Genomic DNA, 26640 nt, shown 5'->3' on the forward strand with positions numbered 1-26640 from the left:
GGCACAGGAGCATTCCAGTGATGAACGGGCTTGATTCAATACGGCATACGTAAAAATATATATGTACGCAAGGAAATATTATTTTTTATCAGCCTTGGTAGCAAAGCCGGGGTGTGACATATACTGCTGAAAGCCACCCGCGTGGGAAATGCACACGGCGCTAAACCCAAGGTAACATTAGAGTTCAAACTCAAGTTCAGGTGCCTGTGTGTTTCCCATGTTGCTGATTAAGGATACAGTAAAAATGTATAAAAGCGTGCTATCTGCCGACGTGCCAGGGGACCTTTGAAATCTCTCGTGACGCTGCCCAAAAGAACGGGTCGTCATTTTACCGTGAAAGAGGTACCTGACGTTTTACAAACGGTCACTCGCTTATAAAAATGTTAAGTTTTTCAATTCCTCTGCTCCAGGCGGGCAGCTTTCATCCTCAGCAGAGGGATAAAAGTTGGGAAGGTAAAGGCACAGACCCCTCCAGCTGCTTACTCGCGCCATGACTGGCAGAAGGCCCCCGTGCGGAGAGAACGCTACGGAGGCCCTCTCGACCAGTTGGTTCTCGACCTCGTTGGCGGCTACTGTGTAACATCCCTTGTTGAATTTTGTTTCAACTGAGTAAAGCAACCCCGCCCCCCATTCCCCACCCCCCCCCCCCGCTTGCCTGACTCAACGTGGTTCTGAGAAATACAGGAAGTCCCCGAGTTACGATGGTCCGGCTTACGATATTTCGATCTTACGATGGCGATGACAAAATGCCATCAACAACCTAACATCGTTCAAGTATGCAGACGACGGACAGAATTTTGGCGAGTACAGTACAATATGATACGTTACGATACGTTCAATGCATGTACGATACGGAGCTTAAGCAATTTCATTTTAAGATTACCATGATATGATACGTTCAATGCATGTTAAAAGTTTTTTTTTATAGCAGATAGGATTGTTTCCTGAAAAAAACTTTACATTAAATTGCAGTTCATATAGGTAGGCTAAGAATTTACCTTGTTTTTTTACTTTACATTTTACTGTGCAATACAGTATTGTAATTAATAAATACAGTATATAGTTTATGCAGTACGGTACTGTTAATTTTTCTGTTTTGCTAAATTATCACCATTCTCTAAGACTCCTGGGTAGGCTAGGCCCTCTTAGACTTACAATATTTTCGACTTACGATGGGGTCATCATAACGCATCTCCATCGTAAATACAGGACTACCTGTAAATGTATGGACAATTAAAGCCAATTTTTTAACCTACTGGCCATTTCGTGAGGCATCCTAACGAACTGGTAACCGCTGCCGAATGGGAAAAAAAAATGTCACCGGACGCTGTGCATGCCTGACGGAATTTTTTCGCGCTCGCTGGATACTCTTAGAAACCCGCATTGTTTACGATAAATGAGTTTAGAATGGTATTTTATTTCGTTCTCGGCTACCATATCGATTTAAATATTACCGTAGTTATTTTATATTGGCAGATCCATACGTGAATTATTTACCAATGACTCGCATGTATGATATAATTTCACACTTATAAATCACCTCGCATACCCCCTGAGACATTGCCACGTACCCCGAGGGATCCAGGTATCCCGGTTAAGAACCACTGGTCTAGAGGGCGCATATTCTGGCCTACTCTGCCATGCTGCTGGCCAGGCGTCTTGGAAGAGGTGGAAATGCCCACACTTTACCCCAAAACCACACGTGGCCATGCCAATAGACTAACTGTGGCATATTCTGATGGATGGACAGGGGCGGAGGGATTTAATTTTTTTAAACAATGGGCAGCGGGGGGGGGGGGATAGACAGTCGAGTACAATCTGCCCAAAGGAAATACTTTGCACGACTGCGACGGAGACGACGACGACAGTGACGACGGAGCAGCAAAAATGCGAGCGTTCAAATTTTCTAAACGGCCACGTCGGCGGCGTCCACCGCCATCGACCCGTGCCGCCCGGGAAATGATCAATCATTCAATTAGCGGCATTGGACGTGTGTGCGACGTGGCCACAATACCAAAGTAAGACGGCGCGCACGCTCGCTTGCTCCATCCAAAACACGAGCAGTGGAATGCAAGTCCATGGTATAAATCGCAAGACTTAAAATGCAGGCGAAGCAAGATATCTGCACTCAGAAAGTGAGCGGCGCAAGGCTGAATTAACAAAAAGGCCCTTTCAATCTGCACTTATCAGTTATGGAAGTACAATAAAGTTAGACTTTAAAACGCTTTCTATTTTTTTTAAGAACGTAGAAAATGTATCCCGAAACAAGCAACACACTACGCTGAACATATATTACTAACTTGCATTTTTGTTAGTCAATAACGTATTTACTTGTGCGTGATATCTCATAAATGTACTACCTTTAAAATGCCACTTGTTAACAAAAATGAATTCGTGATAGTAATTATTATCATCGTGACCTTGATAACCAGGAGAATGCCATTAATGATTAATTGTAATGTAAGTAAGGCATATTATGCTTTTTTGTTAATTTTATTTCCAAGAAAAATTGTCCAAATTAAGATATGCACCATCGGGTGACTAACAGTGCCACTTCAGCTGTTGGAAATCAAATCCTCTTTGTTCCGCAAGCACATGCTACAAACAACATGTACCAGTGCTCCCACTTCATCAGCTGCTGATGTAAGAGTTGTTTAGTCTTACAAAGCACAGGACTGGATTGTGTATCTCTAAAGGTCTTCCTTCTCTCCAGATGTACAGATTCAATTAATACAATATCCTCAGGCATGCTAAATCCACTGCTGAAATGAAGACCTCCCATATATATTATTTATACGGTGCCATCTTTCACAACAGTGATATAATACCAATACCTGCCATTCACCACTAAGTGTCACCACGGTGCCTGTTCCAGGCGAGGTGAACTTTGAGGCCACATGAAGTGTTGAAGGCTGGCTGACAGGTCACGGGACAGACCCAGGTGCCCATGGATTGACTGACTTGGATGACCGGCAGATGCACCAGCTGTGCCCACTACCGCGCAAACTCACAGCATTTTTGCCGCCCGGCATTCCGCTCATTGTCGTGAGCGTCGCTCCTCTGCTATCCGTTGTTGCTGGAGGGCGGCTGCCTCCAACTGACCAGTAGCGTCCTTCAAGAGCCTCCTCCTCGTGCTAGGTGGATCATACAATCATAATAATGATCCACCTTGCATATGATGATCCACCTAGCACCTGCACACAAGCTGCTGTTCCCGTAAGCGCTGTGTTTCTTGACTACCGTTCTGTCATTATTATTCCAGACCATCTGCCGTCATTTCCATCTCGCGACGTCTCCTGCCCTACACTTTTCTTGGCAGTTTGAATCGTGCCCTCAAACCAACTCGTGTTCTCTAAGCCACGCAAGGGTTCAAAATAAATTCTCGTAAAAATTATTGCCAGGTAAAATCAAGAATTACCAGGTGACGCACTGTTGAAAGGTCTTGTCATACATAGGCATGACTTAACGAAAGCATGGCGGACGGGAAATATTAATCACGATTAGCGCTTGAGGGTGTCTCTGAAGGTCTAAGGCGCGGTGACCTAAAATACAAAGTAGCGAGAGGCGATCCGTAACGCTTCATCCTGTTCCAACTGTTCCCGCAAGATAAGAAAACGTCCTAATGCATCTTTCCGGCGGGCACCCAACTCGGGCCGGTGACCCGCTCAAGATGAACGATCCTTCCGGCGTACAGTGCGACACGGCAATGCCAGGCTCGCGGGTCATTTGCGATCATTTACCACTGGCCCCAAACGTCACTACCACACATTACCGCAAGCCCCCCCCCCCCCCCACACCGGCCGTGGCTTCACCACGAGAGCAAAGTTGCTGTGCATTTGAAAACTCGTTCATTACGGTGACACATAAGGGGGCACTTGCAAGGGTTTCATGAAGCCTCCTTGGGCTTCCGTTTGTATGGCCACGCGATTGCCGTTCAGGCTGCAGTGTTGCGAGTGATAAATGGAACGAGCTTTTGCGGGCCGCGATCTCGGGCAAGCTGTGATGTACACAATAAATCATTGTGCTGGTTATTCTGGGCATGGTGCATCGTATCTTTGGCCTGGCATGGAGGTTTTCGAGCTATCCAACCTTACCGATTACAGCATGGCGTAATTAGTGTAAAAATCTGCTAGTTTTATTTTTTATTGTGCCAGTCAGCTGTGATATCCATCCAACCCCCCACGACCCCCCCCCCCCCTCTCCGAGTTCCAAAACACCATGGACTTTAACTATAGATTTGAAGCTTTCGTGACTGCAAGGATTCATACTCTTTGTTTTTTTCGGTAAAGTCACGTAGGTAAAATTTTTATGAAATAAATTAAATCACGACGTTCCGGAGGCAACACAAGCCTCCGTCTTCAGGTGGAACACACCACAGCAAAATCACTGGACTTTCTCAATCTCCCCCCGCCACGCTCCCCCCCCCCATGTCAACAGATGTTGTATTGCTTTCAGCCCAACAACCTTCTCAATGCTCGAGAGGCACCACGCGTTTAATAACCGTCCATATCTGGCGAGAACGTTGACAACAACACACTGGTGATACGCTTTAATTTTCAGATGCACGCATGCTGCGAGTTGCTTGGAGAATGCACACTGAAAGGACCTCCCCCTTTCATAGCAGGGACACCGAACATTTTGCAACCATTTAATATTCCACATGGCCTTGATTTCAAAGCATATATGGAAAAAATAACACGAATTCTTACGCCCGATTGAAAAATGGTCAGTATTCGAGCCCTTCAACGGGAAACAAACACAAACCCTCACCCTGCACAATCATTCTCCTGTATTACATAACCACGCGGGGAACACAATCCCGTTAAAACTTAATGATATGAACATGAGGTGCATTTGTTATGCTTGCCAATGTATTTAAATTTACCATTTAAAAAAAGGTTACAATGCGCAGGACGGAAGGTGAAAGCACATGTGAAATGCTTAAAATGGCAAAAGATTTGGCTGAGGCCTAACCACAAGCTTCCTTCAGTGACATCTCTGTGCACTGTTTATGTAATAGTAAAACAAACAAAAGCCAGGAAAATACTGCTCTATATTTCTGTTATTCCCAATAAATAAAATGTCCTACCTTATGACACCAACAAAGCAGGCAATTCCTATATCTTCTTTTGTAATAAACATCCGTGTTTTAATGAAGAGATCCAACATGTGCCTTTGTAATTGCGTTTCAGGGGGCTCGGTTTATTTATCATTTTTATCCCTTTGTTTGTGCAGCTTTTGGCCGAGGAGAGATGAAACGCACGGAGATCGAGCACTATCAACGCACGCTCAGGCATCAAAAAGGCTTCCTTTACAAATACAAAGAATCCTCTACGTACGAGCGAGTTAGGTTCCAGAGATCTATTCATAAAACTTTACTCCCGTCGATTCTAAACATGTTGTAAGGCATGTACACTAAACATGAGGAATGGCTTTAAAAGTTGTATAATCTCCTGTAGATGCCACTGGTTCTTCGTGTTCTGCACATGTAGATGCCACCATCGCCATCTTTTGCACGGCAGTTGAACTTACAACTCACGGTCCGAACAGGCAACTGGACATACGGACAGGTTCGTTCGTATCTCTTAAAGTTCGTAAGTCGAATATCAGTAAATAGAGGAGTCCCTGTGCAAGACACGGTCCATTCAACGAGGCCACCTTTCTGCACCGACACAGTGATGGGCAGAGCTACACTTAGTGGATGGCCGCTGAGACCGAATTGTGAATTTGCCCATGCTCTTTCCGCGCTACAGAGCACAAAGACGGTGATGGGAGAATAATTTGCGCAGGTAGTTTTTCGCACGGGGCACATTGTGACCCAGGTCGCTGTTGCAAATGAGACTTATTCCCCGGTCTCTCTATAGAGTTCCAAACTTGGTTATATAAATAAACTTGAAAGAGCAGCGTTGTAAAAACAACCACAATTTGCTTGCGTGGGGAGGGGGAGGGAGGGGGGTGGGAGCCTACGCAAGGTGGCCAACTTATACAAATGCCAAGAGAAAATAGTTATTTCGAAATCTCTCCCTGGCTTGCATCCCCAAAAGGTTTCGTCAGCTTCCGCGGTACTCTTGTGCGAAAGGCAAAAAACGCGCAGCCTCCGGTAAATTATATCCAAGCCATGCATGACCACACAAAAAATGTATGAACGGGCGGTGAAAAATAACAAGCGGTAAAAAGGGCATTTCCGAAATATCCCAGACCCACTCTGTCGACTGTTACCGTGTCAAAATGTCAGCATCTGCTCAAACTGTCTGTGCGAATCCACCAGGCGCTGGCAGTGTCAGCTGTCTTAAGATCGAGATGTCGGGAGACATAGTTGCCGGGCTTTAAAAAAAACAACAACAACCAGCATTTAGCACGTTTCCACCCGGGCGTCCGAGATGTTTCACACAACACAACACGGACGACGGGCACCGGGCCCATTTAGCCTCAGAGCCCTCGCGCTAACGAGCTCGCACGAGACCGTGAACTTAAAACTAAACCAGTTTAACACGTAGTAGGCTTTCACGACCAATTGAGGTTTTTTTTGGGTTAAATCGAGTAAACGCGTGTCATTAAACCCACCACCACCCAACACATCCAATTGGTAATGTATGTCACGTAAACAAAAGTGCCAATTCGTTACTAGTTCAGCACACCGGTGTGTTGGAGAGTAAACCCACAATTTATAACGACAGTACGACGTTTTGTCGGTAATTACAACCAGCCTCATCAGGCGACAGCCAGAAATGGCAAACGCAACTATTATTTTACCAGGTAAGGCCCACTGAGCTGTATAGCTCTTTTTCAGAAGCAACCTGGCCACAAATAATAGCCCAATGAAGTGGCTTATCCATGTGGAAATTTATAGCAGCAAAAAAACTCTAAAATAATGTTGCTTTTTTTGGGTAAGATCGCGTAAATATAAATGTGTCGTTAAACCCGCCACCACCCGACACAGCCAATTAGTGAGGTTGTCAAGTAAACAGAACATGCCAATTCATTACTAGGACAGCGCACCGCTGTGTTGGATAGCAAATCTGGCTGTCGCCTGATGAAGCTAGTTGTGTAATGACTGGCGAAACGTCGTACTCAGATTATAAATGTTGTGGATTTGCTCTCCAAAATAACGGTGTGCTGTCCGAGTAACGAATTAGCATGCTCTGCTAATAGGATTTTTCCCCTTTTTTCTGGCAACAAAACTGACACCTTTTGCAAGGAATCATGCTTACATTAACCACAATACTTGCAGTCAAATGCAAACAAAAAAACAATACTCTGATAATTTATGCATTGTCTTTGAAACTGATTGGTCCACACCAGAGACAGCTTTCTTTAGAGCCTTGTCTCATATGGTGTTCGACCAGATGACGCCAAAAGGCGCACTGCTCTGTTTAAGTGACAAACCTTTCTAATTGGCAGTGTCGACGGTGGTGGGTTAAACAACACATTTATATTTACGCGATCTAAGCCAAAAAATCTACATTGTTGATGACATTGGTCGCGAAAGCCTACGTGTTAAATACCCCAAATATATGTTTATAAATGGGTAGGGGAAAACCAGAAAACCCAGATAAAAATCCACGCAATAATGGAGAGAGAGACATGCAAACTCTAAATATGCAGGCATCAGTCGGGATGGAACCCACAACCTCTGTATACCAGGCGAGGTAGTTAACATCTCGCCACAGTGGTGCCCTATTATTAACTTCCATTGTGAGTCTCTCTTATAGATGCCTGCACCTTCCCAGGCCAGCAGAAGCATCAAGATGCACGCCGCCTCATTATTCAGCAAATACACGAGTAGCAATATTGGCTTAATTTATCCAAGTAGCTGCAGCTGCAAGCAGAAATGGAAATAATGACACGAGACCAAAAGAAATGGGAAATTGCTCATCACTGACGCGGTGGAGTCTCGGGAGAAGCACGATGACCGAGTGAAGCAGCAAAAACTTCACGAGTATTTTGGAAGGACAATAAATTGTATTTCGTGACCAAATGAATGAGCCACAGGAGACCAAAGCCTGTGTCAGTGCACTGATCCACGAGCACACTGACAGAGCAACAGTTTCCAAGTAACATAGGCATGCAGGAGAAGTCAAACATTAAAGCAAAAGTCAACCATGGTAACCGACTATCCACATTCCCCGCGAGGTAATCATCCAGCTTCCTGCGGCTAGATACATCCAGAGGTTGTAAATTTCACCGAGCAGAGAATGATCATTTTGCTAAGAGCAGTCATACCCTAAGGGGCCAACGTAACACAATGCCATACAGTGATGTGGCGCGCAGGTCACCTGCCAGCAATTCAATAAATCAGAATAAGAGGAGTGAAGCTGGCAGCAGATTTTCGGCTAAAAGATTCGACGCAGTGATATTGCCTAGCGGTATAGCATGTTCGACATTTGCTGCAGGGGTTCACGAGGTTTGAGTCGAGAGGCCACTCTGGTTAACACCGAGGGTGCATTCGCCGTAATATCAGCGCACACTGCCTCATTCCCAGTTTACGTTAAAGATCCCGTGATGTCCCGTGATGTCATTCGCACCGGAGTCATGGGCCAAATTTGAAAGAAAAAATGCACTCAGAAATTACTCAATTGGAATATATACAGAGCAATCATTGCTGCCTACCGTCAAAAATACTTGGCAGAGCCCTCCTGAAAAAGTAATGAACCAGAGTAATAAAAAAAATGAATAAAGTATGGTACGAGTGTGAAACAATGCTTCACGCTGCTTTGGTATGCAATACACACCCTCGGCAAAAAAATATAAATAGATGCATTGTTTTTGGTACTTTATTTCAAAATACGTGCAGGCTAAATGGAATGGTCAACTGGCTCTGCTTAACAGGTCTCGTTAGTGACCTTGCGCTGAATTTCCCCGGCGCTCAATCATCTCAATCATCGGACAAACACAAAGTCCAGCAGGGCACGTTGCCACCCACAGGACTTTGTTTCGTCCGTTTCAAGCGAAGCCATTGGGCAAGGGCCAGAGTGACCGTAGTCAACGCGTGGCTGTTTACCAGACATGCGCGTTAATGTTTAAAGCAGCGAGAAGTCGTCGTCCTTGTCTGTTTGCTCCAACTGATTAAAGAGATTGCTGCAAAACTGCCGCACGGCGGTTTTTGTTGTTGTTGGCCATTAACATATTTGCAAGGCTCACCGAATATGTTGGTGGTGTGGCTCTTCTTGGCAATAGGCTTCAGCTCATTGGCACCCCAGGCGTACTGCTTGTAGTTGTTCCACGCATGCTTCATCATCTGTACAGCGGAGGAAGAGAAGAAAAAAAAAACCTTGAGAAACATTCTCCATCATCAAACGTGTACGGCGGTGAAATAAGAGAATAAAAAATGAGCGCAAAGACCAATTTAAGCACGGCTCACCAGATGAAAAACACACATTGTACACACATGAATAATTATTCCTTATTTGGCCTACAGTGAGGGAAAAAAGTATTTGATCCCCTGCTGATTTTGTACGTTTTCCCACCGACAAAGAAATGATCAGTCTATAATTTTAATGGTAGGTTTATTTGAACAGTGAGAGACAGAATAACAACAAAATCCAGAAAAACGCATGTCAAAAATGTTATAAATTGATTTGCATTTTAATGAGGGAAATAAGTATTTGATCCCCTCTCAATCAGAAAGATTTCTGGCTCCCAGGTGTCTTTTATACAGGTAACGAGCTGAGATTAGGAGCACACTCTTAAAGGGAGTGCTCCAAATCTCAGCTTGTTACCTGTATAAAAGACACCTGTTCACAGAAACAATTAATCAAACGGATTCCCAACTCTCCACCATGGCCAAGACCAAAGAGCTCTCCAAGGATGTCAGGGACAAGATTGTAGACCTCCACAAGGCTGGAATGGGCTACAAGACCATCGCCAAGCAGCTTGGTGAGAAGGTGACAACAGTTGGTGCGATTATTCGCAAATGTCAGAAACACAAAATAACTGTCAATCTCCCTCGGCCTCGGGCTCCATGCAAGATCTCACCTCGTGGAGTTGCAATGATCATGAGAACGGTGAGGAATCAGCCCAGAACTACACGGGAGGATCTTGTCAATGATCTCAAGGCAGCTGGGATCATAGTCACCAAGAAAACAGTTGGTAACACACTACGCCATGAAGGTCTGAAATCCTGCAGCGCCCGCAAGGTCGCCCTGCTCAAGAAAGCACATATACATGCCCGTCTGAAGTTTGCCAATGAACATCTGAATGATTCAGAGGACAACTGGGTGAAAGTGTTGTGGTCAGATGAGACCAAAATGGAGCTCTTTGGCATCAACTCAACTCGCCGTGTTTGGAGGAGGAGGAATGCTGCCTATGACCCCAAGAACACCATCCCCACCGTCAAATATGGAGGTGGAAACATTATGCTTTGGGGGTGTTTTTCTGCTAAGGGGACAGGACAACTTCACCGCATCAAAGGGACGATGGACGGGGCCATGTACCGTCAAATCTTGGGTGAGAACCTCCTTCTCTCAGCCAGGGCATTGAAAATGGGTCGTGGATGGGTATTCCAGCATGACAATGACACAAAACACTCGGCCAAGGCAACAAAGGAGTGGCTCAAGAAGAAGCACATTAAGGTCCTGGAGTGGCCTAGCCAGTCTCTAGACCTTAATCCCATAGAAAATCTGTGGAGGGAGCTGAAGGTTCGAGTTGCCAAACGTCAGCCTCGAAACCTTAATTACTTTGAGAGAGATCTGCAAAGAGGAGTGGGACAAAATCCCTCCTGAGATGTGTGCAAACCTGGTGGCCAACTACAAGAAACGTCTGACCTCTGTGATTGCCAACAAGGGTTTTGCCACCAAGTACTAAGTCATGTTTTGCAGAGGGGTCAAATACTTATTTCCCTCATTAAAATGCAAATCAATTTATAACATTTTTTACATGCGTTTTTCTGGATTTTTTTGTTGTTATTCTGTCTCTCACTGTTCAAATACACCTACCATTAAAATTATAGACTGATCATTTCTTCGTCAGTGGGCAAACGTATAAAATCAGCAGGGGATCAAATACTTTTTTCCCTCACTGTACATCTTCCCAAAATACGATCGGCTTTATGTCATCCCTGTAAGAAGTGAGTCGCAGCATGAACCATGTGGGTGCTTTAACATTTAAATCTGAAAATCACTTTTTCAGGGATTAAATAACTATGCTGGTTCTTTGTGGATTTTTTTAGACTTATTTAAATTTCAGAAGAGCAGTCTCTGCCAAAAAAGAATAATAATGAACCTTAGGGGCGCTATAACACGCACCCTATATGACACCTAAGGGACTGGGAAATGCATATATGATTAACGCTGTTTTATATATGAGTCAGCCATCAAAGCCAAAATACATTTTGCATTCCAACGCTCACATTTTCCCAATTGATAGAGAATGCCAATGATCTCAATCGGTTTACTCTACAAAAAATACACAGCTTCTTCAACTACTTTTTAACAGCTGATCTTAGCCTGATGGCTTGAGCAATGCGGCCTTCAATAAATCAGTCGATCTTTATTGTACGTGCCAATATCACCTCAATAAAGTAGGCATCGGTGCACATTACAAGCAAAACGAAATCGGTACACAGGGAGCATAGAGCAGCAACACGAGTGATACATAAACCGGTAACGATTTCCCCTTTACAAAACAATTGCTATTTATGCCCCTTCTCTCACAGAGGTTACCCCAATTTGATTCCGAGACTTCAGTTATTTTTTTAGGGTAGCCGCTATAGGTTCAAGTGAAGCAGAACGTAATGAAAACAAATTAACTAAACAGATACTTCCAGCAGTTACATAGGGCAAGTCCAATGGGATCGGTTAGTACTGTGGACTAAAAGAGATTATTATGGTACTGTGCCCTTCCGATATTAGGAAGCCGCTGGAACTAAGCACTTTTAAGTCTCGAATTAAAACTAATTTCTTTAGAACCATTTGTCGTACTCTTTGATTCTTTTGGTAAAGTCACGTAGGTATAAAATAAAAGAACCAAAGAATATGGATTCCTGCAGTCACGAAAGCTTCAAATCAAAACGACTTGTCGTGTTTGGTATGTCGTCCTTCCCCAGCACCTCTGATGAGCGTGGTTGGTTACGCACGGCGCGAAAGAAGTTCAACGTACATACCCCCTAATACTGCTGAAATGAGGTTCTATTCCAGCCTCCTCCCAAGGACCGAATTCCTAAACGTTGCCATCATCATCCCATGCACCCAGAGGGGGGCCTCCTCCCTCCTTGTGGCTGACAGCCTGAAATGAGTACCAGGTGTTTGCCGCGACGTTTGAGGGAGAAGAAGCAGCCAGGCTTGGCACTGCCAACTGCCTTCGTGGTGCATGAGGCCATGAAACGAGTGCTCATTAGGAGTGCAAACCCTTTTTTTGGACTAAACATAACCGCGTCGGTTTTTCGCGGTTTGCGCTGCGTAGACCTCCCGACGTGCTTTTTATTTTTTTGTCGAGTCGCGCCGCATGTTTTTCGGGTCGCACGGTGTCCGACGTTTCACTCCGCACGTCTTGGCAAACAACACGCGGGGCACAACGCGACAACACGACGGAGAGCTGGATTAAAATAAGCAGTTCCCGTACGTGCGTATGTACACTAAGAACTATCAGCACTTGCATCCCGCGTGCAATTTTCCGCGCGACAAACGCGCGCCTGCAGATATCCTCTTCCACCAAGTTTACACGCGGCCTGTTTTCACTGCTGTACAGTACGCAATGACGTAAGCACATGCACCATGTGCAACTCATTAGTGCACATAGACTCGAAACATCCGGTCTCAACCAATGGGCCTGCGAGGTTTTGATAGAGTGCTTGCATCATGCGGAGTCAATACAACTGCCTTTAACCAATATGACAAATAGCCACCGCATGCGACTTGCATCAATTATGCCATTAGTTTCATCCGCTGCTCTACCAACACTTTACCCCCCCCCCAAGTAGTGTGCCAAAAAGAATGTCTGCATCGAAGGACAGAGAGACTTGTCCAGTGTATTAGCTTCCTCGACTTGGGTTAGGCTTGTCTGTAGCTGGCGAGCCCTACTTTACACCTTCAGTGGTCCCAAACGTGGGTAGGCCACACATGTGACAGGCATATCATTGACCTCGAAGGCATACCAAAATCTCGAAACTTTACGATGGAACAGTACTTGTATTGGGAAGAAAGTTACTTATTATACCGGCTTCTACAGGCATCACTTTCCCTGCACATTTATATCTGGATTACAGAGGGATAGAATAACCTACCGGGAAAATGTTTAGTCAATTATATCTGTCTGCGTTATGTATCAGAGGTCGCAAACGGGTTGTGATTCCTTACCCGTACCCGGCCGCACCAGGGTCGCAAACGGGTACCCGTACCCGGCCGTACCCGTACCCTGAGTACGGGTAGGGTACGGGTATCGGGTACCTGGGATGAAGCCATGTTGCAGGCGCGGGTGGGTCGATTCTAGGAACTTGAATTGTGAGAAGAGACGAGACGTTGGGAAATGAGTGACAAACAGTTACTCACCAGTGACTCACGGCCTACCCGTACCCGTACTCGGCCGCACCAGGGTCGCAAACAGGTACCCGTACCCGTACCCGGCCGGGTACGGGTAGCCGGGTATCGGGTTGCGACCTCTGTTATGTATGCATTTTGACTATCATGGGACTTTCTTATACAGAAAGCATGCAATACAAAACGCTTTCAAAACTTTCCAGTTAGAGCGCAACTTGGTCCAGTGTGTGCCCACGGGAGGGGAATAGGCACCCAGGTGGCGGAATGCCGACGACGAGAAGCAACGCATTCACGAGGCAATGCGTCTACAAAAATAGAACTCTGCAGTCGGCACCTGTGGCTTGCCAAGAGATTTTTTTCTCTGGCAGAGAAAAATGTAAAAGATCGGGAAGAACTTAACCCATGTCTTGAACCGCTGTCAGCTTCAACGTGATTAAAGGGAAACTCAAAAGCGACCATTGTGGCATGTGCAAACAAGCAATGGTCGACTTTAATGCCTACATGCTACGAATTGGAACAATCTGCAAGTTTAGCAATATTATTTGCTTGGGAATTAAACTTTAGCATTCATAATCGATCGCCGGCATCCCAAAGCCTGCCACGAACGCGAGCTGCTCAGAACATCTCCACACAATGTGCGGCGAAAACGGCACTGCTAAATGTCAACCAAATTGTTTTTTTTGGGGAGGATTCCAAAAAGAAGGGTCGGTAATTTTACAAAGCATGTGCAAAAATGGCCACCGCCTTATTTTACATGTGCCCAGGTCCAAAATGAAAGCCACATGTGTGATTTACGCCAACAGTGGCACTTAAAATGAAAAAGTTGTGGCCCAGTGCTGGAAAATATAGCAGAGTGGCGTGTCATTTCCCTCAGAAATATCGCAAGCAGCTAGCTCGTAAATAAAACACACGTTTACCCCTACTTAATCAGATGGGCATTTATTCTATATTTGAAGTTTTCGTGACTGCAAGAGTCCATACTGTTTTTTTTTTTACGCGACTTTACCGAAAAAAACAAAGAGTACAGATGGGCATTTATTTGGCTTTAAAAGTAGCACGAGTAAGGTCTCACTTGCAAACATAGTTTACATTGTTGTAAGTCGAGGTCTTCTCTCAAGCGAAATATGGCAAACTCTTCAGCACATACCGACATGTATGAAAGGATTGTTGGTGCTCAGCCTACATTTCACCAGTCGCGTGCATCTGCCAACAAGCTCACTATAATGTACCCATTTTACTGCAGTGTTTGCGAGGCTGTTTTTTTGTCGAGAAGGAAACACTCAAACAAACTGCCCCTTTGTATAAAATGTAAAAATGGCATCGGCAGAAGATTATTTTTCCAATTAAAAAGACAAACAACTAAGACCTCGAGTGTCTATCCCCAAAGGTCAAATGGCTTCACCTTTAGACCGCAAATATTATCATGAGGCTGTATTGTACACACACACAAAGATAAACCTTCCTTTCTCTATAGACACAATACTGTATACAAGTGACAGCAAATAGCAGTGCACCTGACACTGGTAGGGGCTCGGTGACATTTGTATACATGCAGAAAAGACCACAGGACCACAGCATGAATATTTTGCAGTAAAAGCCAGATCAATTTTGCCCGCCATCAACAAAGTGGTTGTGCTTATTAAGCCTTTATACTAAAGCCGCCACTACAATGCATTAATATTGAACACTTAAGCACAATAAACTGTCCCTTTTTTGTTTCAGTTTACTGACATATTCGAATACAGGAAATGCATAGCCTCTTGAATTTGCTTTAAACTAATTTAATCATTCTCACGGTGAAAAAATTACTTCCAAATGTATTTGTTGTTAAGCTATTATTTACGAGAGTGGAGATGCGGTTATATGGATAGAGCACTGTGCCATGAACCCCACGAACCGAGTTCGACTGCCAGGCACGGCAAACATCAGCAGTGAGATTTGGCTTAACTGGTCCTGGGCTCCAATCTTTTACAACCCCACACTGACCAGCTTAGTGAAGAATGTTCAAACAACCCCGACAGCTGACACAGCATGGAGAGAGAGGCCTTCATCCAGCTGATGATTGACAAAGGGCTGTAAATTTATATAGTTAATGGATGACTCCACAAAGTAAAAATAAAAAGCAAACACAAAGGCATTGCTGATGCAGGTGGTTATGATGGACTGATTGGAAGGTAGCACTGTGGAGGTCAGGGTTGGTTGATCACACCAATTTGGAAAACTCCCTTGCTACCCTTGGGCATTGAGTGCCATCCCTGGCTTGCCAGTAGTATATGGCAGTACAGCAAGTGGACTTATTTTACATCTATTCTCCATCTGTATGGAGATCAAGTGTTACCGCGCAAGTACACGTGGGTTTTCTCCAGGCACTAGTACTCTCCGTTGTCCTTCCACATGTACACAGACTCATGCATGGAGCTGGCCAAACATCCAAATATATAGCACCACAGAAGTTGTGCAACTGTTGGCGCTGGTTCTGGCTGACTTCCCGCTGGTCTGTAGTTTCCTTACAACTATACTCTTCGGTTCTTTCGGTAAAGTCACGTAGGTAGAAATAAAATCAAATAAAACAAATCATGGCGTTTCGATCGCAACACAAGCAATCTAAATCAGGTGGAACAACCACAGCAAGAATAAATGCTGAAGTATGAATCAATCGGTCTCTCTGAGAGAGAACTAAAACTGTGCGCATGACAAATACGAAACATTATTATGCCGATAGCATGCACAAGTTCGGAATATGGCCCAAATGTGCATTTGTGGCAACACATGAGAAATGGATGACCTCCCACCACCATATCACCTCGTGGTCTGCGACTAAGGACTGCAGACAGGTCTAATGCGCAGTAACAGTAGCTGGAAAGGGGAATTCCATTCTTATAATCATATCTAAATTATTGCGTCAGGGACCATAATTAAATATTACCACAGCGCGCAAAACTAATTTGGTGTATTCCGTAATATTAACGTGCTTTTCATCCAGAGACGCACTATCTGGTCCACGAGAATCTGTTAATCAAACAGGCAAAGCATTGACAGACTACAAATCCATTTGTTTTCCTGCTATCTATCTGGATAACCAAAAATATACTGCCATTAATGATCTGCGCAAGATGTCAAAAGGAACCTTTATTAAATCCATCAACGATTATGGAACCTCAAATGCACGAGCAACCTGGCATGCACTGCATAGACAGCATTGATGCACCCCCAGGTGCATATATTCCCAAGAAATAATTCATTTACTAAAAGCAAACAGTCAATTTGCATTTTTGGTATTTCATACCACAGTGACAGCTGTGGACAAGCCCACAGTTTTGTAAGCTGAACGTGGTTTTTTTTCCAATCAAGACAACGCCACTCAGATCTCACTCCGCTGTGAGGTGCCATTTTTAATTATTCCATTGCCACGTCCACCACCACCCTCTCTCTTCCTCCTCCTCCTCCTGCCTCAGCGAGCTGAGAAATCACGACGTCTCCCCACCCTCCCCTCGCAGGCAGAAACAAGTATAACCCGTAAAAACAAAGTTTTTCACTATAAATCCTTTATATGCGTGGCAGCGAACTTAATATAAAGGATTTAAAAATATATTCGCCTGTGGAGGACGCGGGGATCGATCCCGCGACCTTTGGCATGGGAAGCGAGGGCACTACCAACTGCGCTACTCCGCCACGGCCTGTGGAGGGGTTACGCTCTGGGCTCTTATACTGTGACGTTCAGCCAAAGCGATGAATGAGTTCTATTTGAATATATGTAAAATAAAAAAAAATTGCCTAAAAGTGTAACATTTTGGGAATTTTTTTTCACGAACATTATTTGTCTGGCACAACGAGTCTGTGTGGGAAATGTCAGCTCGATTGGATCACGGGAAGTGGGTTAAAAAACGACCGAAAGATTTGCACGGTCGTAAGCAAGCAAGCATGCACGCAAGCAAGCAAGCAAGCACGCAAGCAAGCAAGCACGCAAGCAAGTAAGCATGCGAACTTAATATAAAGGATTTAAAAAGCCTCACACCCCGGCACCATCCAGCCACACCAGTGCCGTCACCCCAAGCTCAACAAACACTCGAAACACTCAGGGGTGATGTGTGCAAGGGTTGGTGGATGGTGAAAATTTGCGTAAACTAACAAACTAAATGAATATTTGTTTTTATTTTACCAAGTAAGGCCCACTAAGCTACACAGATATTTTTTCAAAATAGACTTGCCTTTAAATAATAGCTCAACAAAGTGGCCTATCATGTGAAAATGTATTGCAGCCCAATAGCCTAAAAGCATGTTTCCCAATGGGGGGGGGGGGGGGGGGGGAACCGGAGGACCCGGAGAAAACTCCACACGACCACAGGGAAAGACACGCCAACTCCAAATATACAGGCATCACTGTAGGGATCAAACCCACGGCCTCATGCATACCAGGCGAGGTATTTAACATATCGCCACAGCGACAATCCAACCATGCTTGGCTGTGGGGTGCTAATACGGGACACCCTCGTTATTCGCAAGGGATAAGTTCCGGAAGATGAATTTTGATTTAAAGCTTTCGTGACTGATTCAGACTCTGTCGCCTCGACGGACCTGGTTTTCACCTGAGGACGGCTGCCTGCGTTGTGGCCGAAACGTCGTGAGAATAATTTTATTTTATTATGTTTTATTTTCATTATTTTATTACTTCCCTTCTACGTGACTTTACCGAAAGAACCAAGAAGATGAATTCCGGAAGATGCTCGAGAATGGAAAATTGCCGCGGATGATAATGGCATACGATAAATGAATAACCTTGAATAAATACGTAAATAAACTATTAAATGTGAAAATTATCATACCACAAAAAATTAGTTAGAAAAACATAAAGTAAATAAAATGTACATTAAAGCATTCAATAATCATTTATAAAATAACATACCTTAAATTATGATGATGATAATACGTAGTAGCATCATCATCACTATCTCATCACTATAATCTCATCACTCTAATCTCATCACTCTAATCTCATCACTTTCTCGCATCACATTCTCTTTCGTCACTTCATCACTTTATCTCTGTCTCGATGCAGTTGTGTAAAGTTCCAGTTGCGATACGCGGATCGCCAAAATCGCAGATAGCAAGTTTGTGAATAACGAGGGAATGCCGAAACAATCCTCAGAAAGGAATTAGCCAAACATCCTTAAGCGAGATCTTCTTGAACCAGTGAAACTTTCCTGCATAAGTGACATAACTATAAACTTACCAGCGCAAAGACACTTCAATTGCTCTTAGATTACTCAACTACTCTACCGCAGTAGCTTAAAGAACTGTAAAACTCAGCACGTGCTCATGAATCCATTTGTGCTACAGGGCACGGATTCCACAAACTGGACACCGACCGGTCGAGACAGGTAAGACAGGAACATGATCTTCCGGCCTGACAAACGCAGATACATAATTAAGTTATCAAGAGCAACAGCAAGGAGATTGCCAAGCAGCCCCTCGAAATACATGCCATTAACTCACACCACCCCTCAAACAGATGTCCATATATAGCAACACGCTTAAACGCTTTTTGGCATAAAAGGTTGACAAAATGTTCCCAGAGATATGTGGGATTTAACAAGAGTAAAGATTGTTTTAGTTTGAATGCCCTCCATCGGACTAAAACAAACGAAGCAATCACGTGAAGCAGTTTAATTAATGCTTAGTGCCAAAGTGTGTGGCTTTATCCACATTCACTATTTTAATATCCCTCGGATGTGTCCATAGGATACAGACTCTGCTGGTTGCACACGTTGCACAGGTCAACAAGCGCAGCGTTCAGAAGCATGACACAACGGTGACAGAATCATCAAAGCCCCCCCACAATCAGGCAAAACACACGTGCCCTGTGGTGGGGGTTCCGAAGGTGGTTGAGACGGCTCACGAGACACAATCTGTCAAGAATTTTAACCCTTCATTTTCTGCCTCGCCGCTCGTCTCCACGCCACATGAGGCCAAAAACGGACCGTGCAACGATGAATCAGAGTATGTATTCATACTGGAGGAACCCGATGATGTCTAGTTGGGGAGGGTAAGAGCACGTGACGACAACAAACAATACAAAAATACGATGGCAGTGCAAAGTACATGAAAGGTAAACAAATCACACAAACACATACAAATGCAATTCGGTATTAACTTATTTTTTAGAAGTGATCTGGCCACAAATTATAGTGGCCCATCATTTGCTAATTTATAGCACCAAAATGTCTCAGTTGCATGAACTTCAACCCATGCGCAACGTCGTTGCTCGTTCGCCAAAGTTGAACTTAGTGCATCGGCCGGGCTACGTCTTACGCGACTCAATAACTAACCACAATGCGCTTGCCATTGCCAATTTTGGCGACGATGTAAAAAGATTTTAAAAACCACGTGCTTTTTTTTTGTTTGACGCAAGTCATCTGAAGCGACTGGCAACAAATGGTTACACCTTGGACTCGACCGAGGCAAGCATTACCCGCGGAAAGTACCCGCGGAAATTACCCACGCCTCTGAAAACACGACTAATTATACCGGCGAAAAGAATTGCGGTTTCAACACGCAGCGCGGCGCCACAAAAGCGTGTCACGGTTTCGGCGACGCACACATTCCCTCGGACTATGTAATGCGCGGCCTGCTGCTGCCACTGCTACTGCAGCCGTGTTGACGACGACAAGTGTCGACACAGGAAGGAAACAAAGACCACGGAAACGTTGAAGCCCAACTGATTTTAGTTAAGGAGTGCCACTAGTGGGTGAGATGTTATCTACCTCGCCTGGTATGCAAGGAGGTCGTGGGTTCGATCCAGACCCTGACGCCTGCTGCTGTATAGTTGGAGATTGCGTGTCTCTCTCTCTCCCCGTGGTTTTGTGCAGTTTTTTTCTCCGGGGCCTCTGGTTTTCCCCTCCACATTAAAAAACATGCGTTTAGACTGTTTAGATTACTTTGCTGCTATAAATATCCAACTGATAAGCCACTCTGTTGAGCTATCGTTTGTGGCCAGGTCGCTGTTTAAAAACAATTTAACACCTCAGTGGGCTTTGCCTGGTAGGATGCGGATGTTTTCGTTGGATGTGTGTGTGTTTGGGTGATTTGTTTACCTTTCTTGTACTTTGCACTCAAATCGTATTTTGCATGGTGTGTTATTGTAAAGCTCTTACCCGCCCCGACTGAACATGTGAAAAAGAGCTTCATAGCTCATCCGATTTTCTCCAGTATAAATATTGATTCCGAATTGAAGGTGGTGGTAGTGGTGGCTGCCACCACAGTGGAGCTGTGCCCCCCCCTCCCCCAACATCATTCACACACCTCGAACGCCGCCACGTACACCACTGTCGTGAAAAATCTGCCGCGTCCGTGGCCAATTTCGCCCCCAATTCTGGGAACAATGGAACCATCCATCCATCCATGCCTCCTCGCTGGTTGGGCAAACCGGACGTCGCATCGCCAACTGCCCCGGGCTTGTCACATGCAACAACAGACGCATGCAGCAGCAACACCACCACCACCTAGATTGTTGTCAGCAGTGGCGTAGTCACAACATTATCAGCTCAGGGGGTGTGGGGGGGGGAGAGCAATCGGTCAGGTTTGGGGGAGGGGGGGAAATATTGAATTTGTCTCGGAACGGTCGCACACCCAGGCTATAATATATCGAGGCTCCTCTTTGCCTAATCACATCGTCGTCAGTTTACGCTCACGCCACTAATCACCCCACCACGGAAGAAAGGTGCTGCCCGTCTACCTGATGACACTGATGATGATGATGCTGATGAAGACAACACAGAAACACAACACGCGATGCGCAGTTTTTTTGCGGAAAGCCCAAACGTTACCGCTCTAGTTACATAAAAATAAAACGTCGACCCCAAATGAATATTTTTTCATGACAACAACAATTTAAGTATTGTTATTTTACACTGTTGTTTAAAACATCTCACGGTGGTTGTCAAGGGGGGGTGGGGGGGGGGCAATGCGTAGCTTTGGCCACCCACGCAAGTGCTTATATCAGTAATCAACCCTTCCCACGTCGCCTGGTCTTAAAGCCATCCCCCCCCCCCCCAACTGCTGCCATTCGAGCTGCTATTGCAATCTGGGGCTGTACATCAGTAACACAAAGCCAAGACCCCGCCACACCAAAGACAAAGATCCCCCGTGTAGCCTTCAACAGGCTATTGGGGCGAAGTGCTGCTAGCGAAGGCCGGCAGGCCGCACGACAGGGATGGGTAGCACAACACCACGCCAGGCCGCCTTTGTCTCCCTAGTGGCGATGTTGACACACCGCTACAATGTACTCATTTGAGGCTGAGTCGACCTAGCGGAGGCCCCAGGACCGGTTCAGATAACCATCACTGGTGTTGGCCGTGAGCGGGAATGGAACCCGGATCGCGCAGCGTGTAACCACCACGCTGACACACACAACCCGGTTTACAGGTTGTGCTCTGACACCAATTCAACAATTGCCTGGGCCCTCTAACCGCACCATTCCAATTAGCGGGCGGGTGCCGGCTACGTCTGCGGTGCGAGAGAAATTCAACCACAGGGCACACCACACAACCCAATAATGGGGGGCACGATGACCGGCAAGCCGCCGAACCTGTACGGCATTGCTGCCCGGCTTTGTGTGGCCACAATGCCGGGGGGCATTTAACACACGTGCCCCCCCCCCCCCCCACGTGTGCCCGTGCCGCGTTGTGTACGGCGTGTTTCTCCATCCCCTTCCCACAACTCTGCGGACGTCCCACACAATGGGCAAGAAGAGAAACTGGCGAGCGAGCAGCAAAAGCACCCTTGGTGGGCTGGAAGGAAACAAGTTGGCGCTTCCACCCTTTGCAAATGTTGCCTTTGGCATGCACACGACTATGTCACTCGTTACTGGACTCGCATAATTCAATATCTTTCGTTTGCAAAGATGCCAATCGGACGTGTTTCACAAGCGTCCGATTTTCTCCTCCACCTCACATTTGCACGGTTGGCTAGGTACGGCGCGAAAGAAGTTCAACATACGTACAAGCCCTTTTGTCAATCCACTGCGGGATGAGGGCCTCCCCACACCTGCGCAGGGGTAATACGAGTTACATGACCATACTTCACCACGCTGGTCAGTGCGAATTACTCAAACGCGAGGGAGCCATAGAAGAGGGCATTGGAGTAGAGTACAAAAATTTATCTTACCGCACTGCCCTCTACTGTTCACCGCATAGCCCCGCAAGCCCAATTCTTGAATTGGCCTTGTGCTAGATGGGAAAAGCTAAAAAACTATATTTTTTGTTCTCACGAGAAGGGACATATATTATATCGACCCTCATTACGTTGTTATGCGCTCAGCAATCCAATCATTTTCACCTTTAACCCTACATAGTTTCTGACACCCAATGATGTCAGGTGGATTAAGTTTTTGTTTATTCCACATATACATTACCTTCATATCCATGTGACAGTCCAACCAGACCATACGTCTCCGTACAAATGAAGACCAGAATATAAGTACTGTAGCTACAAAGGGGGGCACATCTGTTACCTAAAATGCAATATAACAGCAATTATCGCACTACAATACAACTCATGCGTAGTCGTATTTCAGCGATGAGACTGCCACCCATTGGCCGACCTCTGATTGTGAATGACATCACACAGTCTTTAACGTCCCCTTTACGGGAAATGGGGGAGAGTGTCATGGTGCAAAGGTAAATCCCATTATAAAATGACTCTGCTGTGAAATTGTCCACCTGGATGAGACTGACTGAGTGACGAGAAGAAGCTGAACATTCGGCCACCTCAATTCATGGGTTCATCCCTCTTCATCCTGTCTCCCCGTGCCTCTCTCTCTCTCTCTCATTTTTCACATACGTGTCGCTTGTCACACGTGTGTCTCATATTTCGTTTATCTCTCTCTCTCTCCCTCCCCTCGGTGACTGGAGCCGGTCTGTCCTGCCTCTCTCTCTCTTTCTCGGCTTCACGCACTTCAATGTTTCTCCATTAACCTCGTACAATTTTCTTCTCCACCGTTGTCTAAATCTCCGAGCTCTCTTCGTGTATCTCGTTGTTATGGGCTAGTTTTTTCTTTTCTTTTAAATCTCTGTGTCGCAGACCTTTCTCTCCACGTATTATCTCTCCTCTCTGCCTTGTCACCCCCCCCCCCCCGTCTCTTATCTCGAGTCCCTCAATTTCACGTCTCATTGTCTTATCTTCCGTCTCCCTAACTGGACTTCACGTGTCTCCCATGTCCATTCTATATCGCCTCTCCTCGTCTCATCTCTCCCGTCTTTCCGCCCGGCATCTGCACGTCTATCTCTCATCTCCCTGCGCTGTTGAAGGGTTTGACACCTCCCATGGACATCACAAATCACCCATATTTCACTCATGGCATGTGTCTTCATGTCAAGAATTCCCTTCCCTACTCTTGCCTGCTGTCCGCTGGGGCTCTTACCCCGCCTGTTTCTTAAGCGTCTCATTCTCTGTCCTCTCCAGGTTTCTTATCTATTGCTACAACTCTCCCTCCTTCTTACGGTTTGAGTCTCAGCGTCTCTCTGCCTGGATTGTATCACCGCCCCTTGCCTCCTGCGTCTCCGTATGGACATCTCAAGCATCATGGGATGCATCTCTCTGTGTCTGGCGTCTGTCTCATGTCCCGCATACCCCGGCTAGCATCCAGTCTAACAGGTCTTCCCAGTCCCATCTCTCCTCGACATATCTCGCATATCTCCCGTTCTCCCACTCACAACCTCACTCTCTCTCATACCACACTCTCTGCATGTCAGTTTCCGTGCATTCTCCTCCTCCCCATCGCCGTCGATAGCGTCTCGTTCCCTACAGTGCCGTATTTATTTTCACCGTCTCGCCCGTAACTAATCGGCCATCCATTCGCCAGCTAATCAGCGAGCCACAACACCACCCAGCGCTGATGGAATGACATCCCGTGTATTCCCGTATCTCTCTAATGTCCCGTGTCTTCCCGTCTTGTCTCCTGTATTCTGCCTGTGCTTCTGAACGCTCTCACCCCCCTCATCCCCCAATGTATACTACCCTATCCTGTCTCTCTCAATAATCCAAGGCCCCTCTCTCCCTATCTCTCACGTCGTTGCTTCGTGTCCTCCTTGTTTGGATATCCCAATGCGCTTCCATATCTCCTCTGTCCAGCATCTGCCCTGTCTTGTCCTACTGTCTGACTACTCACACACACACACACAATCTCTCTCTCTCATGGCCCGCCTTCCTGTCTTAATGACACCCCCCAAACGAGCAGCAGCTTCGGGGTGAATCACAATTCGTGTCTGTTCCGTCCCAGACCGCCCGGGCACCCCCACCTGCTTGATGGCTTCCCTCTTCTCCCTCGTCGCGGGGTCCTTCGGCTCTCCCCCCGTGGCTCCCACCAGGCGAGGCATCCTGACGTCGGGCACTTTCACTCCAGCGGCAGCTCCGGCCGCAGCAGCCGCAGCAGCCGCAGCAGCCTTCGTCTTGGCCTTGTTCTCCCGCAGGATGTTGTTCTTCTGCGTCTGGATGTCGCTCAGGATGCCCTCTCTGCTCCGGCGAAGGACGCTGCGAGCCTCCTCCAGTGCCCGCTCGTGTTGGAGGCGCACGGCTCGGACAGGGGACGATGCGGCCGCCGACGCGTCCTGCCCTCTCCCATCTCCTCCTGCTCCACCAACCCCACCACCACCGCCGCCACCATCAACAGCAACAGCAGCCTCCCCGCCTGGCACGAACGTGCCCTGCTGCTGCTGCTGCTGTTGCCTCTGTTGCTGCTGCTGTTGTTGTTGTTGCTTCAACTGTTGCTGCTGCCTGGAGTCGGGCAAGAAGAATATCGCGCCGAAGCACAGCGTGATGAAGGCGCTCACGATGAGCAGCAGCACGAACTTCTCGGACAACCGCAGGGTCGGCCTGCTGCCGTACGTCATCTTGCTGCTGCTGTTGCTGCTGCTGCAGCCCTAGCAGGAGCAGCTGCTGCTCCTGTTGCTGCTGCTGCTGCCACTACTGCCGCAGCAGCCCTAGCAGGAGCAGCTGCTGCTGTTGCTGCTGCTGCAGCTGCTGCTGCGAGAGGAGCAACACCAGCGGTAGCAGCGGCGGAGATGAGGGTGACGATAGGGAGTACGAGATCCGTCAGGGGCGCCCGCCCATCACGCCCCAACTGCTGCGGGCACCTTCGCCGCCACCACCGCTGCTCCTGCTGCTGCTCCTGCTGCTGCTGCTGCCGTAGCCGCCGCCTGAGCAGCCTCAGCCGCGGCTGCCGCTGCACTGCGCTGCCCTTGTGAGGGCCGCGATATCGCATGAAGCGGGGGGCCGGCCGACCCGTTGAAAAATAAAAAAAAAAATTTTTTTTAAAAATCCGTCAATCGTTGACGAACTGACGAGCGGCAACGATAGTTTGTTTGTCGTTGTAATTATATATGTCTCTCTCTCTACGAGGAGAATGAAAGAGTGAGTGAGAGAGCGTGAACGACACCGACTACTACTGCCCACCACAATGCCCGCACGGCGGCTGCCCCTGCCCTCGACGACCGCGGTCACGTGACCGGCGGAAGAGGCGGGGCCTAGGGGGGCGGGGGGGCGGGGCGACGGGCGGTGAGGGGGCGTGTCAGTGGGGCAAGGCCGACGAGGAAGTGGGCGCCCATTGGTCGAGAGCCACACCGCGGGGTGGGGGTTAAAGGGGGGGGGGGGGCACGAGCTCGCGAGCCCACCGCGTGGTGCGCTTGGTAGGGTGGGGGGGGTCGATGAGCGTGGGGGGTGGGGCACTGCCCCCCCCCCCCCACCGCGGGCTCTGGGATTAGCCAATAGCGAGCGGGCGTTTTCTGATAAGGGAGGGGCCTATTGGCCAGAGGGACACGCCCAGTTGTGGAGGCGAGCCTGCGCGCTTATCGACGTTATGCTTTTAGAACGCAACGGATTGCGGCGCCGATCCGTGCTACGTTTTCTAATATCTCATGACGTCACGAGTGGTAAACGCACGTGGCCGATAAATGGGCGGTGGAATGCCTCCGGGGACGAGACGCGGTGAATCGATTCCTAAAGTAATGATTCGATCACTTGAAACCGATGAAATCGATGCTCACGCCGACGACGCTGTGAATATTGGGATCGAATCGTCGTGATGACGATTTAAACCAAATTATTTCGATTCGAGCTTAAAAATCTAATTTTGTAATTAAGCCAAATTGTTATCAGACAGGCAGTACAGGCGATA

General features: G+C 46.8%; 1 protein-coding gene across 1 annotated transcript in view; it reads right to left on the reverse strand.

Annotated features, from left to right (window-relative positions):
* The window catches only part of LOC133351763 (mannosyl-oligosaccharide 1,2-alpha-mannosidase IA-like), a 94545-nt gene extending 68584 nt beyond the window's left edge, over positions 1 to 25961 (reverse strand). The window contains exons 1-2 of the mRNA XM_061567253.1: positions 24767 to 25961; positions 9142 to 9238 (exon numbers count right to left, since the gene is read on the reverse strand). Of these exons, the coding sequence (XP_061423237.1) occupies positions 9142 to 9238; positions 24767 to 25357 (688 nt within the window). The 5' untranslated portion in view covers positions 25358 to 25961. The remainder of the gene's footprint in view (positions 1 to 9141; positions 9239 to 24766) is intronic.
* Positions 25962 to 26640: the final 679 nt, after the last annotated feature.

This window comes from Lethenteron reissneri, chromosome 5, assembly GCF_015708825.2.
Source record: "Lethenteron reissneri isolate LAM-NWPU_2019-01 chromosome 5, ASM1570882v1, whole genome shotgun sequence".
NCBI lineage: Eukaryota > Metazoa > Chordata > Hyperoartia > Petromyzontiformes > Petromyzontidae > Lethenteron > Lethenteron reissneri.